This window comes from Zalophus californianus, chromosome 12 (genome assembly GCF_009762305.2).
Source record: "Zalophus californianus isolate mZalCal1 chromosome 12, mZalCal1.pri.v2, whole genome shotgun sequence".
Lineage (NCBI taxonomy): Eukaryota > Metazoa > Chordata > Mammalia > Carnivora > Otariidae > Zalophus > Zalophus californianus.
In genome coordinates this window covers 91068960-91085137 of record NC_045606.1, presented here as the reverse complement: position 1 = coordinate 91085137, position 16178 = coordinate 91068960, and the positions used below count along the sequence as shown (strand labels likewise).

General features: G+C 35.5%; 1 protein-coding gene across 2 annotated transcripts in view; it reads right to left on the bottom strand.

Annotated features, from left to right (window-relative positions):
• The window catches only part of TRIM24 (tripartite motif containing 24), a 120626-nt gene that overhangs the window by 40214 nt on the left and 64234 nt on the right, over positions 1 to 16178 (bottom strand). For both annotated transcript variants that reach the window (XM_027573826.2, XM_027573825.2), the window contains exons 3-4: positions 12757 to 12904; positions 5514 to 5646 (exon numbers count right to left, since the gene is read on the bottom strand). In XM_027573826.2, coding sequence (XP_027429627.1) covers positions 5514 to 5646; positions 12757 to 12904 — 281 coding nt within the window. The remainder of the gene's footprint in view (positions 1 to 5513; positions 5647 to 12756; positions 12905 to 16178) is intronic.

Genomic DNA, 16178 nt, shown 5'->3' with positions numbered 1-16178 from the left:
GAAAAGCCCCCAGATAGAAACAATTTAAGATAACAAGATTATAAAAGATGTAAATAATCTTTAAAAAAAATTTTAATATGTTTCTAGAAGGCAGGTTTTTCATGCTCTCAAAATTATCCCTAAGAATGAGGGAGTCTTTTTTTTTTTTTTTTTAGAAAGGGGGAGTCTTTACAGATATTATTCATGGATACTCTAAATTATTTTGGAAATTTGGGGAAGATACACATTTATCAATTATAATTTTAGAGGCTTAGAGAGCTTATTTGGCTGACCTGGCAAAAAGTAGTCACAGATATTTAAGTAGATTTATTTACTATTTTGCAATTTCATAATTATGAGAGTTTAATGCTGTAAACACACACTTTAAAGATCACTTTTAAACATTAGGTGGTTGTGCCACAGAGGTCACAAATATATGCCTTTGGGAAAAATGGAAAGAGTACGAAAAACTCTTGATGTTATGCCTTGCATGCAATAAAGCTTCAAACAACATAACACAGCACTTTAAAAAATTTAACTTGGAAGTCAACATGATAACCTCTGACAAACTATGTAGATAAGTCAAGAGTAGCTCCGGGGGAATAGTAATGTAGAAGATAACTAGTTTTATTAATTTTCCATAAAATGCATAAAATACAGTATTTTACATAATATGATTTAAAAGTGCAAGTGCATTTAAATCAGTAAGTATTATAAATAGGGTTGCCAGCATTAGAAAAAAAGGGGAACACAGTTAATAATTCTGTTGGATTTCCTTCGTACATAATGCACTCTTTGGGACCCTGATATAGTGTAACGTTAAATGAAATGCTTAAAATAGTCATTGTTGTCTTGTTCCTAAACTCAAATCTAAAAACTTTCAATATTCCAGTTATGATGTTATCTAGTCCTTTTTATAGACAATCTTTATCAGGTTTAGGAAATTTCCTTTATCCCTCATTTGCTAAGATCTTCTATCTGGGTGCATACATATTTTCTTTTTTACAGAATGTTTCTTCTGTCTCTATTGAAATCATAATGTATTTTTCCTTTATTCTTTTAATATGAATTACATGAATGAATTTTCAAATGTTAAATGAACTCTGTATACCTAAAACGAAGCCAACTTGGTTGCAATTATATTGTCCAAAAATCACAATATTACTGGATTTGGTTTCCTACTTTATTTCTTAGAATTTTCACATTCATTTCATGGGTGAGACTAGTCTGTCATTTTCTATTTTTATTCCCCAAAAAACAAGTTGGAGAGAATTCATTCTTTTATCATTCTCTGGACAAGGCTGTATGTATTTAAAGGTGTTCTTTTTACTGCACCTATGTTGTTGATTCATCAATTAAGTCATTTGGGTCTGTAGTTTTCTTTGTGAGAAAGTTACAAATTATGGATTTACATTAAAGGACTATTCTGATTTTCTAGCTTATCTTGTGTTAATTTGGTTAAGTTTTATTTTCTAAGAATTATCCTTTTTCAAGTAAAAATTTTCAAATCTATTGACAGATAACCTTTTCATAATTTTAAATGCCTTTAGAGATGTGTTCATGCCCCTTTTTGCTCCTGGCATCAGTCAGGTGGGCCTCCTCTCAGTCACTCGTAAAGGAATTTGTCAATTTACTAGTCTTTTGAATGATTGATTTTTGACTTTACTTCATTAATGTCTGTCCTTATCCTTATTATGTCCTTTTCCCCCATTTACTTTAGGTTTAATATACTCATTTTTCTAATTTGAGATAACTGTTTAGTGTACTTACTTTTTATCCTTACTACCTACTATATACATTTCATGATATCTATTTTCCTCTCATCATGGCCTTAACAATATACTTAGGATATTATTTCCACTATCATTCAGATAAAAATATTTTCTGATATTCATTGGGATTTCTTCTTTGATGCTTTATTTACATTTATTTCTAACTGCTTATTTTGAAATAATTTCCAAGTTAAATCTGCAATGGTACAGAGATCTATACCTTTACACAGCTTAGTTTTTCAAAAATTGACTCATCACAGTTCTTTAACACCTTAATAATGAGTACGCATTTCCTAAACACAGAGTATTGTTATGCAACTGCAGTATAATAATTAAATGTAAGAAAATGGACACCAAGATAATACTCTCACCTACTCTACACATCATATTCTAGTTACATCATTTGTTTCAGTCATGTCCTCTAAATCACTTTTCCCCTTCTAGTCCAGGTTGCAGTATGGGATCATGCATTGCTGCATTTAGCTTTTGTATGGATTTCATTTCTTCATTTTCAAATTCTTGGAGAATTTTCTCATCTATTATTATCTTCTAGATTTAATTGCATTGAGTTTATGTAAGACTTTATATGATTTTAACCCTCTGCCAATTAAATTTTTTCTTTTGATATTTGAAAAGAATGTCTATCATTAGGTGCAGTGTTCCTTAATGCCCACACAGTCTTTGCTAATTAGGTTATTTGAATCTTACTGAAATATCCTGATTTTTAATCTGCTTGTTTTGTCAATTATTGAAAAAAGTATGTTAAAATTTCCCACTCCATGGATTTGTCTATTTGTTCTAAGTTCTGTCATTTTTTGTTACATATTTTAAGCCTATGGGCATACATATATTTAGAACTGTTATATCTTTTAAATGGAGAGCCGTCTATTGTATAAAGTGTCCTTTGTCTTGAACAAGTCACTTTGATATAACAGCTTGCCTTTGGTTAGTGTTTATGTAGTGCATCTTTTCCTAATATTCTTTCCATATACTTAGGTTTTAGTTGTTCTTCTTATAAAAACAACAAATAGCAGATTTTCTATTCTCTTTCTTATCCAGGATGAAATCTTTTAATTCAGAACATTTTATCCATTTACACTTATTATAATTACAAATATACTTATAGATTTACCAACTTACCAAGTCCTTATTAAATCCCATCTGTTGTCTTTTTTGGCCTATGTTCAGACTGATTAATTATTCCACTTCCCCTCTGTTAACTCTGATAATCATAGACATTTTTACTATTCTTTTAGTGACTACTCTAGACATTACAAAATACAGCTCTGGACTTACCATCTAATATTAATTTGTACTTTTTTTACTCTTTTGAGTCTTAGAACACGAAGTCCATATCCTCCTGTCTGTTGTGTAATACACAAAACACACACGCGACACATGCTAATAAAACATTTTTGTTACCTATGTCAACATTTATCCAGATTTACTCATCCTTAACCTTTTCAATTGCTCTTCATTCCACCATGCATTAACAACCATTTCTCTTTTGCCTAAGGTATACTTTAGTGAGGTTTTATTGGGGATTTATTATCCTAGTTTATTTTGTCTGAAAATGTCTTTCATTAATCTTCATTTTAAAAAATGTTCACGGAGTATAAAATTTTAGTTTTGTAATTATTTTCTTTTTGTACCTTAAAAATATTTTTTATCCTGCTGGGGATCTATGGGGCTTCCTAAATATGGGCTAGACATCTTTCTTCAGTATTACCACATTCTAAGCCATTATATTCTGTCCTTATATGTTGCTTTCTTCCCATTGCCTCCCCCTTCTCTCTTCTTGGGCCCCAGTTACACCCTGTATTACTACTACTTCTACTTTCATCCTTCTATTTACCATGCTTCATTCTGGGTATTTTCTTACTTTTCTTCTAGTTCATTAATTCTCATTTCCTGCTATGTCAAATCTGTTATAGCCACTAATGAGTTATTTTCAGTTATGGCAATTTTCAGTTCTGGATTTTCCATCTCATTCTTTTTTAGTTTTCAGTTCTCTAACCAAATTTTCCATTTTGTCTCTTATCTTCAGTATAGAAAGATGTAGCCCTAAGGGTCTTTTTATATTATTTGTTGTATCTGCTAGATTTTGTTCACATTGTTTAATCTCCTAGAATACTCGATTACTTCTAATTATGTATTGGACAATTTTGCAAAATTCATTACTGAATAAATCTAAGGCAGAAGATGATGTTTTCTCTCTTCAGGAAGGATTTACATTTGATTCTACCAGGGCACAAGCAGTATGATATCAATTTACTGTCTTTGGGTACTGAAAAAATTTGATGCTGAGGCTTCAGTCTGTCAGGAACTATTTAGTATAGTAGCTAGTTCATCTTTACAGTAATAGTGTAGACTTTCAGGATTCCAAATCAAGGCAAGGAGAAGCCTTCCACCCCTGTAACCCCTGAACTCCAATTCCTATCTTCCCAGCCCTGTGGCCTATCAGAAGTGTTCCCCAATCTCCTGGTCAATGCCTCAAAGGGGAAAAAAGCTCTTATCATTCTCTGTTCCCACTCCAACCTCATCTAGTAATTTTTTACTAATAAGCTCTAAAATGTTTTTATCAATGACTTCTATATTTTGTCCAGGTTTTCTAGTTATCCTCACTGGTATGGTTTGGTCTAAATTGCCTAGTCTGCCATTATTGGACCCTAGACCAATTTTTCTTTTTTTTTTTTTTTTTTTAGTTTTTATTTAAATTCCAGTTAGTTAACATACAGTAAATAATATTAGCTTCAGGTGTACAATTTAGTGACTCAACACTTCCATACAACATCCAGTGCTCATCACAAAAAAGTGCACACCTTAATCCCCATCACCTATTTAATCCATCCCCCCACCCACCTCTCCTCTGATAACCATCAGTTTGTGAGAGCCTAGACCATTTTAAGCAATTTTATTTGTATCAATCAGAATCTTACTATTTATTTTTTTAAAGATTTTATTTATTTATTTGACAGAGACACAGCAAGAGAGGGAACATAAGCAGGGGGAGTGGGAGAGGGAGAAGCAGTTTTCCTGCCGAGCAGGGAGCCCGATGGGGGGCTCGATCCCAGGACCCTGAGGTCATGACCTGAGCTGAAGATAGACGCTTAACGACTGAGCCACCCAGATGCCCCCAGAATCTTATTATTTTAAATAAATCAGTGATTGCTGACTCAAATGCCTATGGGAGGTCAGATTTTAAAATAAGCTTTGGTAGGAATTATAATGAATTGGGAAAGGCATGCCTCATTCTACAGAACACTAAAATGAATTCCACTCAAATGCTGACATGCAAGTGTATGGGGCCCAAAGCCATAACAGGTTCCATTTTCTCAAAAACCCAAAGATCTAAATTTTTTTTCTTATTGTAAAATCTCCTCATTTTACAAACAACAATTTGGCAACAAATTACATTTATTTTCAAATAGTGTGTAGGCCAGTGGTTCTCAACTCAGGGTGATTTTGTTCTGTAGGGCACTTGGCAACATCTGGAGACATTTTTGTTTGTCACAACTGGGAGGATATTACTGGAATCTAGTGAATACAGGTCAAAGATGCAGCTAAACACCATACAATGAACCAGAAATGCCCCCACAACAACTATTAATAGTACCTAAGTTGAAAAATCCTGGAACAAGCCAACATACTGCTGGCCAAACAAAACTTTTTTGCTGACTGCCATTTGGCGGGGGTGCCAGTAGTCCTCTATTCCTCGTAAAGCTTATTATAAATGTAAGTATATAATTAAAGATGCCCTACCTATGCTCTTTATGCTCTAATAACTGGCAGTCCCGGCATGTCAGTTTATCACATGTTTCACAGTAAAGCTTCAGCTGCTCCTTCTTATGAAAAGGACAAAACACTGGTCGCTGACTTGTCACACCAACTGCCTCTGTAGAAACAATGGGAGGCAAAAAGAAGACAATTAATGTAATTGAATACTACATAATTACTCATTATTAATTTAAATTTGAATCTATTGAGATATAAAATAGCTATAAACAGTTTCTGACACTATCACTACTACTAGGCTTTATATATATTAAAATAGCATTGTATGGTGACAGATGGTAGCTATGCTTGTGGTAAGCACAGCATAATATATAGACTTGTCAAATCACTATGTTGTACATTTGAAACTTATGTAACATTGTGTGTCAACTGTATTTCAATTAAAAAAAAGAAATAAAATATTAAGTAGTCTCAGCATTTTAGAAGGAAAAGATAAATAAGCTTTTCTTCCCAGAAATTCAAATTAACTCAGGAGAAAAAGAAAGTATGTAGTTAAAAATATGCTTTATGGAATTAAAAAGTCTTAAGAAAATAGCCCAGGAAAGTGAGTGTGAATCAACTGGATGTTTTCTACTCCAAATATGGAAGGAGATAGTTTTAAATGGAATTCAGAAAATCTAATAAAAATGTATAAACAGTGTGATGGAAAAGTTATTTTCCCACTTCTGTAAAAATCTTTACAGAGGGTACCCATTAACACAGAAATAATCATAAAGTTTTCACTATATACTATAGTCCTCCATGTAACTTCTTTTTAATTTTCTTTCTTTTTAAGAGAGAGCACACAAGTGGGGGTGGGGGCAGAGGGAGAGGGAGAGAGAGAATCTCAAGCAGACTCCACGCCCAGCATGGAGCAGGACAGGGGTCTGGATCTCACAACCCTGAGACCACAACCTGAGCTGAAATCAAGAGTCCATGCTTAACTTAACTTAAGCCACCCAGGCGCCCCAACCATTTAACTTTTTTTTTTAATTTTTATTATTTTAATTATTAACACATAATGTATTATTTGTTTCAGGGGTACAGGTCTGTGATTCATCAGTCTTACAAATACACAGCACTCACCACAACACATACCCTTCCCAATGTCCATCACCCGGCCACCCCCCCCACCCCCCCATCCACTCCAGCAACCCTCAGTTTGTTTCCTGAGATTAAGAGTCTCTTATGGGGGTGCCTGGGTGGCTCAGTCATTAAGCATCTGCTTTCGGGTCAGGTCATGATCCCGGGGTCCTGGGATTGAGCTCCACATCAGGCTCCCTGCTCAGCGGGAAGTCTGCTTCTCCCTCTCCCACTCCCCCTGCTTGTGTTCCCTCTCTCACTGTGTCTCTCACTGTCAAATAAATAAAATTCTTAAAAAAAAAAAAAAAAGAAAAAAAAAAGAAAAAAAGAAAGAAAAAAGAGTTTCTTATGGTTTGTCTCCGTCTCTGGTTTCTTCTTGTTTCATTTTTTCTTCTCTTCCCCTGTGATCCTCTGCCTTGTTTCTCAAATTCCACATATCAGTGAGATCATATGATAATTGTCTTTCTGATTGACTTACTTCGCCTAGCATAATACCCTCTAATTCCATCCACGTTATTGCAAATGGTAAGATTTCAAATTTTTAATGGCTGCATAATATTCCATTGTATATCTATACCACATCTTCTTTATCCATTCATCTGTTGATGGACATCTGGCCTTTTTTCCATAGTTTGGTTATTGTGGACATTGCTGCTATAAATATTGGGGTCCAGCCATATAACTTTTTAATGGTTACCCAGAGTGACAATAAAACTGAGCAATGCTTATGTTATAATGTTAAATAAAAAAAAACAGCATACAAATAAATATAATTATTGATTAAACAGTAAACATCAGTTATGTCACTAATAATCAAAGGTAAAATCCAAACATTTCAGAAATAATTCCACTTCCAGTAATAACCACCATTAATAACCTGTTATGTGTTCATCTGGTTGTTTTTCTATGTATATAACTACATACATTAGTAGGTACTTTCTTTTATAAAATTAAAAACAATGGCATTACACACACTGTCTATAAGATTTCTTTACTTAAGAACTCTTAGATACCTTTCTTATTTTATTTTGTTTTAGTTTGAGAGAGAGAAAGAGAGTGCGCACACGCTCATGTGTGCGCTCACACACTGGAGCAGGGGGAGGGGCAGAGGGAATGAGAGAATCTCAAGCCCACTCCACGCTGAGTGTGGAGCCAGACATAGGGCTCACAACCCTCATATCATGACCTGAGACCCAAAATCAAGAGGTGGATGCTTCACCATCTGAGCCACCCAGGTGCTCCTCTTAGATACCTTTCTGGGTTAGTAAATATATCAATTTATTTATTAACTGCATAGTATTTCATCAAATGAATATAATCCCTGCAGTAGACATTTGAGTGTTTCTCATTTTTCAATATTGTATGATAATGCTGAAATAAACATATGAAATGTATAAGTCATTGAATGTTTCCACAGATAAATTCCTAGTAGCAGAATTGTTGGGTCAAAGGGTGACTTATACAAATATAAGTACATGATCCTCCAAAAAAAAAAATTGTACCAATTTGTACTCTTACCAGTGTAGAGTGGCTATTACCTACATTACCAACAGCATTTTGTCAGTATTTTTAATCTCTGCCAATCTTATAAAAAAAAAGATTTCACTACCTTTGGACATATTTCTTTAATAACTGAGATAGAACAACTTTTCACATTCATCAACCATTTGTATTTCTCTTAAGAACTGTCTGTTTATAACCTCTGCCATTTTTCCATCCAATTTTCTTTCTTACCAATTTGTAGACACATTTGCTAATATTGCTTGCCAAAGATTTTAGAAATATTTTCTCCAGTCTGACTTGGTTTATGGTATTTTTCCAAGTAGGTCCTTAACACATTTTATAGAAAAATTAATCTGTTTTTATTTTTTGTGGCTTTAGTTTTAGAGAACCTCTTCTAGAAAGGCTTTTTCCTAATTATAAAAATGTTTACTTTTTTCTTATAAGGGAAATTTTATGGTTTCTCTTTTAAATATAAATTTTGTATTTATCTGACATTTCATATACAGTTGACCCTTGAACACCATGGATTTTAAGTGCACGGGTCCACTTACACATGATTTTTCTTGATAAATACAGTACAGTTACTGTAAACGTATTTTTTCTTCCTTATGGCTTTCTTAGCATTTTCTTTTCTCTAGCTTACTTTGTAAGAACATAGTATACAATACACACACACACACACACACACTCCCACACACACTTCTTACAAAATGTGTAAATGTGTTCTGGGGTACCTGAATGGCTCAGTTGGTTAAGCATCTGACTTCAAATCAGATCATGATCTCAGAGTCCTGGGATTAAGCCCTGAGTTGAGCTCCCTGCTCAGCGGAGAGTCCGCTTGTCCTTCTGCCCTCTGCCCTTCTCCCACTGCCCTCTGCCCTTCTCCCCACTTATGCACACATGCGCGTGTATGCGCACTCGCACGCTCTCTCCCTCCCCAAAAAATATATATTTTTTAAAAAGTGTGTAATTGACTGTTACCAGTAAGGTTTCTGGTCAGTAGTAGGCTATCAGTAGTAGTTAATTTGTTAAGTACTGGGGAGTCAAAGGTTTACATGGATTTTCGACTGCGCAGGGGTCAGCACCCCTCAAGCCTCATGTTACTCAAGGGTCAGTTGTACCATCAATATTTACAAAATCTTAACATGTATGCTAGCATACAGAATGAGTTCACAGACTCACGTTTTCTGATCATAATAAAACTATGAAGTTGGGGCACCTGGGTGGCTCAGTTGGTTGAGCGACTGCCTTCGGCTCAGGTCATGATCCTAGAGTTCCAGGATCGAGTCCCACATCGGGCTCCCTGCTCTGCAGGGGAGTCTGCTTCTCCCTCTGAACCTCCCCCCTCTCATGCTCTCTCTCGCTCTCATTCTCTCTCTCAAATAAATAAAATCTTTAATAAAAAAAAACTGTGAAGTTGAAACAGGAAACAAAAAAAGCCAAGTAATGGGAACATTTTCCTTTTAATGAATTCTTGGGTTCATAATAAACACACTGTTAAGCAACTTACTTTTTGCATTTAATATACATCATGGCCTTCTTTCCATATCATTATTTATAATCTACCGAACCAGAAAATAACAAATGCAAAAATCTGTAAACCTTCAACTGCATGGTAACCATAAATGCAGAATACTTAGATTTTTTTTTTTTTCTAATTAAGTAGGTTCCAATGTGGGGCTTGAACTCATGATCCTGAGATCAAGAGCCGCATGCTCTACTCACTGAACTAGCCAGGTGCCCCCATATATGCAGAATATTTAAAAAACAGTAGAAATCTAAGTGGCAGATTATATCAAGCTTTAAACAGTCATTAATTCTACAAAAGATAAAAATAAATATCAAGTATTTATGTCAAAGAAGTTAGTAATAGAACTTTAAAATTAGGGTAAGCTGGAGAAATTAAAGATAAAAATAATGAACTAAAATATATAAAGGATAATTAGATAAATAAATTTCAGAGCTGTTTCTGTGGATAAAAACAAAAAGATATCCTACTATCTAGTCAGATCAAAAAGCAGGCAAAAATGCATAAAACTCATATGGAAGAAGGAAAATAACTAGAGAAAATTAGCAATATAGTAAAAGACTATTAAAAGCACAACACATCAAGACCAAATGCAATTAATTCTAGCAATGCAACAATGGCTCAGTTTTAGTAATGTGAATATCTTCACAGCTTCCCTGTATCCTTCTCCTTGATGTGCATGTCACGTAGGCATCACAGTAGATAGTAGATAGAGTGACCATACATCTTTAGTTGGCTTAGGACATTCTGGGTTTGGCCTGCTCTTCAACAATAACTATAGAGCTTCTGATTTAGGTAATTAGAACATCATATCACCCATTTGTAGACTTCCTTTACTTACTGAAGAATTTAGATCCTGACTTGGTCATCCTCCTAGTCTTCAGTGTCACCATCACTCTGGATGATTCAGAAATCCACATAGATTACCATATAAAAACAAGACTCTCAGACTTTCTATCTCCAGAGACCTATACTCCATTTTAGCTCCCCACATCATGGTCCCACCCTAGACTTTTGATTGTCCATAACTGTTCCAGTTCTATAATCATAAATTCAAACATCCACTCTAATAACTTCTACTTTCTAACCTTCTAATTCTTAGTTAACTACTCTTGCTGTGCTTCAAAGATCTCTAGGTTCCTAACAATTTCTTTCACTCTATCGACTGACACTATCAACTTCATTTCCTTTATACAGTTAAAAAAAAAATCCTTCATTTAGTAAATGCCATGATTTGTACCTCTCATTCTACTGAACTTCTGCAACACCTATGCAGCTAAACCCTCAATTCTTCTCTATACCCACAAGCATACTGCTGAGGCCCAAAGGAGGAAGTTTTATTTTTTATTTATTTTTAAAAGATTTTGTTTATTTATTCATGAGAGACAGAGAGAGAGGCAGAGGCAGAGGGAGAAGAAGGCTCCCCTCGTAGCAGGGAGCCGGAAGTGGGACACGATCCCAGGGCCCCAGGATCACGACCTGAATGGAAGGCAGATACTTAACCAACTAAGTGACCCAGGCGCTCCCCGATGGAGGAAGTTTTAAGGCCTGTACATCAAATGTAACCTGGATGCTACCAAACAATCTGTTTCTGAAGCTGGAGCTCTCTTTACCGGAGTTATTTCAAGTATCCCACGCATTCCTGATCTTTTCATCTTATTTTCTCTGCTCTATTTTTCAATAGATGACTGAATCACAAAAAAAGAGAAGTCTTTCAGGCACTATCTATTCAATTTATCTGAATCTGTACCTGGCCTCTTCTCTTTCGTCTTTTCCTCATTAGTGTCCTCAGAAATTATATCTCCTTTTCCTGTGTCACCAGACTCTTAGGCTCATCTCTTATTCCTTCTCCTGAATCTTACTCTCCAGCTACATTCAACTGTCTCCCTCTGCAAGTCTGGGTGTGTACTTCAGTTTTCCCTACCCCTCTCCTTCCTGTGATGAACTTCTATTCCTCCTTCAAGCCCCAGATTTGGCCTCCAACCTAAATCCCCAAATCTGAGTTTGGCGCTTCTTTCATGTGTTCTTATAGAACTTAGGAAGCCAAACTATGATTGCTAATTTGTAGTCTTCATCATACTTATAACTTCTGTGGGGCAAAAGTATCTGTTTGATTCCTTTACATCTCCAATGCTTAGCAAAGTTCCTGGAATAGTGAATAGACATACAAACACTGGTTGACTTGGATTAAAAGCAATAAAATAATTTTTAAACAAAAATATATTAATGAGCCATAAAAACAAATGAAGTTTGATAAATGCTACAACATGGATAAACCCGGAAAATAGTGATAAGTGAAATAAGCCAGATACCAAAGGACAAAGCTATAGGATTCCACTTGCAGAAATAAGCAAATTCGTAGAGACAGTAGATTAGAAGTTCACAGGGGCAGAGAAAAGAGGGGAATAAGCATTATTATTTATTGGGTATTGTTTCTTTCTGGGATGATGAAAAAACTTTGGAAAGAGTGGTGAGGGCTACAAAACACTGTGAATGCCATTAATGGACCATACACTAATGAACTGAATGTAATGTAATACAGTGTACCTTTAATGAACTGTACACTTAAAAATGGTTTAAATGGCAAGTTGTAAGTTACATATATTTTACTACAGTAAAAGAATACATTAGTAAACTTTACAGTATAAGCAATACAATAAAAACTGAGAAGCCGTAAATTACATAAAAAGCAGAGCTTCTTTAGTTATCTACCTATCAAATATAATGAACCAGGTTTATCACAACAATATCAGAGGGGAAAGAGTTATAAAACTTTTGTTAAGCCCAACTCTTGTCAACAACCTTAGAAATAAGAGAACCAATGAGAGAAGATTAAGTTTAAAAAGCAACTTTTTTTTCACTTGCTATACATTTACACCAAATTAAAGCATTTACGGGGGGGGGGGTTGGGAGTATGAATATAAGACAGAAATATTCTACATCTATTCATATTTAACATTTTTAATTCTTCAAATTTCAATTACAATACAGACCTCCTTATATTAAAAAACAAGAGTGTATTTAATACTTACAAGTATATCAAAACAAAGTTAGTACAGGAAGAGAGAAAAGAGTGGGAAGGATAGAGACAAAAAGAGATTAAAACCAATTTATTACCTGGAGATACTTCCTCCTTCTGTCTCACAGTGTGGTCTTTTGTGAACTTCACTCTTTGATGAGCTCTGATGCATGTCTTACAGAGCCACTCAACACATTCTACACAAAACCCATTAGCTTCTGCATTGTCCTCACAGCTTGTACACACCTAATAAGAGAAACATGTCACATCAAGTTTTAAGAAAAATGAAAAGGTAGTCAAACAACTAGTCCTGTAAAATTGATATACCAATCATACTTGCCTCTATCAGTTATCTTAACAGTGTTTGTAAATTTAAACTGACATGTTTTAAATTATAAACATATGAAATGGAAATATGGCCTTGTCCTTCATTCAATATATCAAATACTCTAGGCACTATGCTAAGTGCTGAGGATATAACAATGTGGAAAAGCAAACATGGTTCCTGCCCTTATGATACTGAGTATCATAGATGGGAGTGTGCATTCATATCCCCATTCCCCACTTCTTAGCTAGGTAGTTCTTGGGCAGGTTACTTAGAATGCTCATCTTTAAAGTGAGGTTAGTAACAGATTTTACTGAGTAGTGCTGAGATTAAATGTGAGTTACACAAACATTACTCAAAGAATCACACCAATATGGAATTACCAACTGAGAAGTGCCATAAAGGAAAAGTATGAGAAGGTATAAAAGCACATGATAGGGGAAACTGATCTCATTTTAGTGGGGTTGGAGTGTTGGAGAAAGCGAGAGATTACCCAGGCAAGGCTTTCTCTAAGGAGATCATATTAACACTAAGATATGAAAGTTGAGTCATCAATTACTGATGAAAAGACTTCCAGGCAGAGAGAACGGCATGTACAAAAGCCTCTGGCAAGAAGAGTACAGCAGGTTCAAAGCACTGACAGAAAGTATGACTGAAGTGCAGAGATCAAGGGAAGACTGGCAAGAGAAGCTAGGGGCAAGGCAGGCAGAGGGGCCAGATCAAGCATGATCACATGGCAACTTTGGTCCCTGTCTGAAGAAGTCTTCTAAAAGCTTTTAAGTAAGTGACATGGCCAGACTTGCAATTTTAAAAATCACTGCCACTGTAATATAGAGAACAGATTATAAAAGGGGCAAGTGCTTTTTGCAGAGACAAGTAAGAGGCTTTTTCAGTGGTTTAGGTGGAAGTGGGAATGAATGAGGAAGACTGATGGTAAAACTGGTTCAGAGGATGCACTGGATATGGGAGATGAAGGGACAGCTCCTTTGCTTCCAGCTTCTGTAACTGTGAAGAGGGTGGCACTCTTCTCTGAGAAAAGATATTAAAGTTACATGTAAGCAGTCCTCATGTTATCTTTTGTGGCTGGGGGAAAAAAATAATTCCCCTCAGTTAGTGCTTTATGTTAGCCAAATTCCAAATACCTGGATAACATTTTCATTAATTCAAACCTGCCTTTTCTCAACTCTTATCATCTTTCACCTTTCTAACATTATTGAATCCTACTTCCTAGAAATCCTTTGGATTCCTTGATACCTCCAGATCCTCTTATCTCCCTGATTGCCCTCTGGATCCCACCCCCCCCTTCCTCCTCCAATTCTGTACATTTTTTGTTAGATCTGGGCACTGTCTCATCTATACTCCCTTAGCTTCAGCTATCCTGTCTTCAAGGATGTCACCTAAAATTTAATCTCCACACTACGTTATAAGAAAGAATGAGGGATCTATAGTATATGAAGTAAAAAAAGCAAAGTGGAAAAGCAAATCATGATACTGCTCTTCTAAGAAAGATGGGGATGGGTGAAATAACATTTGCTAATATTTTTAAAATAACATAAAATTACTTAAAATTATATATAAAATATTTTAAATGGAAGAATAAAGGAAATTAAATGGTTACCTATAGGGTAGAGAAGAAATAAGGTACATGGGTAGATTAAACAGCTATAGTTTGAGTTCTCCCAGTACACTGTGTTTTATAGATTTTACTTTATGAATGGTTTTATATGTAGTCCTACAAATTACAGAAATTAAATCCCTAAAAACCAAAAGCAAATGAAACAAATGAATCTGCCTATCAATGGGTGGCTTGACTGTTCAGAGAATTATTTCTTTCAAGTAACTTTAAAATATTACAGTGTATGTTAACTAACGAATTTAAATAAAAACTTGAAAAAAATTATGATTTGACTATCTCCAGGTGCATACATGCAGTAATTGCTGTCTTCCTTGCTTTCTATTTTGACAGAAACAGCTCTACAATTTCTACTTTCAGGCCCAACTCTGTTCTTCCCTACTCTTACTCTGAAAACCATATTTATGCTTTACGAGCTGGTTGCACATTCGAGTCTAACAGCTGGTGCTGGAAGGAGACCGCAATGCCAGAGGAAGAAGGTACTTCATCATCTGAGCTGTCTTTCTATTTGCTTGCCTGTTCTGTGAACATCATGCCAATCAATGCTACTTCACTCCAGCAGAGGCACTTCCATTTCCACAGCGGCACTGAGCTCTAGTTTGCAGTTTTCCCAATCCTCACGGAACCAGCTTTGGAGATACTGACACCACAGGCCTACTCCTGCTCCTGAGGTCTGCGATCCCAAGGCCAAACGCTCAGACACCAACATGGGACAAGCAGCACTGCCTCTTCAGATGTCTGAACTGATGTTCCACAAGACCCTTTCTCTAATTTTGACTGATTCCAACCTTTTCTCTTTGTTCTCTGAGCTGCTTCTTTATACTTGCTATCTCTATGATACTTTAAATATTTCTTACTTATCCTTTCAGTAAACAAGTTTGTATCTCGTTAACAATTCTTAATTTTAAGAATTAAGATGGCTCCTGATTGAACCAAAACCGATACAATATACCCTATAATGTAGATATATTTGGAGGAAATAAATAATTATGTCAATGTAATTGAGAACCAAGATTTCCAATGTTAGATAAGTGAGATAAACATAAAATCAAAAAAATAAAACCTACAAATCTAAATTGGACTTATAAATATCAATATATACTTGTGGTATGTTTGCTTTTTCCTTCCTAGGCAGTTGCTGCTTGTGTATTTTCAACAATTAGGCACCCATTACCTCACATGGAAGCACATTTTATCTTTGGAGAGTGCACCATTGAGCCAAATGAAATCTATTTCTCTTCTTAAGGTCTTCTAGTTACAGGAATCTTAGATGTTATATCCTCCCTCGGTAACTTCTCATGAGCGTCAAATCAGGCTGTCAGTTTGCTTAGGGGTGGAATACATGCACATTTAGTAATCATAGACTTTATTCCCTCTGCCGAATTTGAATTTTCAGCAGATCCACGACTCTCCTGATAATTGAGCAGTCTTCTTGGTGCTGTTCAAATGACAGTCAAGGCAGGGAAGGGAAATGGGGAGCCTTCTGTGATCCTCAGCAGGGTCAAGGTAGAACCCCAAAGACTGGTTGCACTGGAGATGATCCTGGATAGCCATGCACCCAG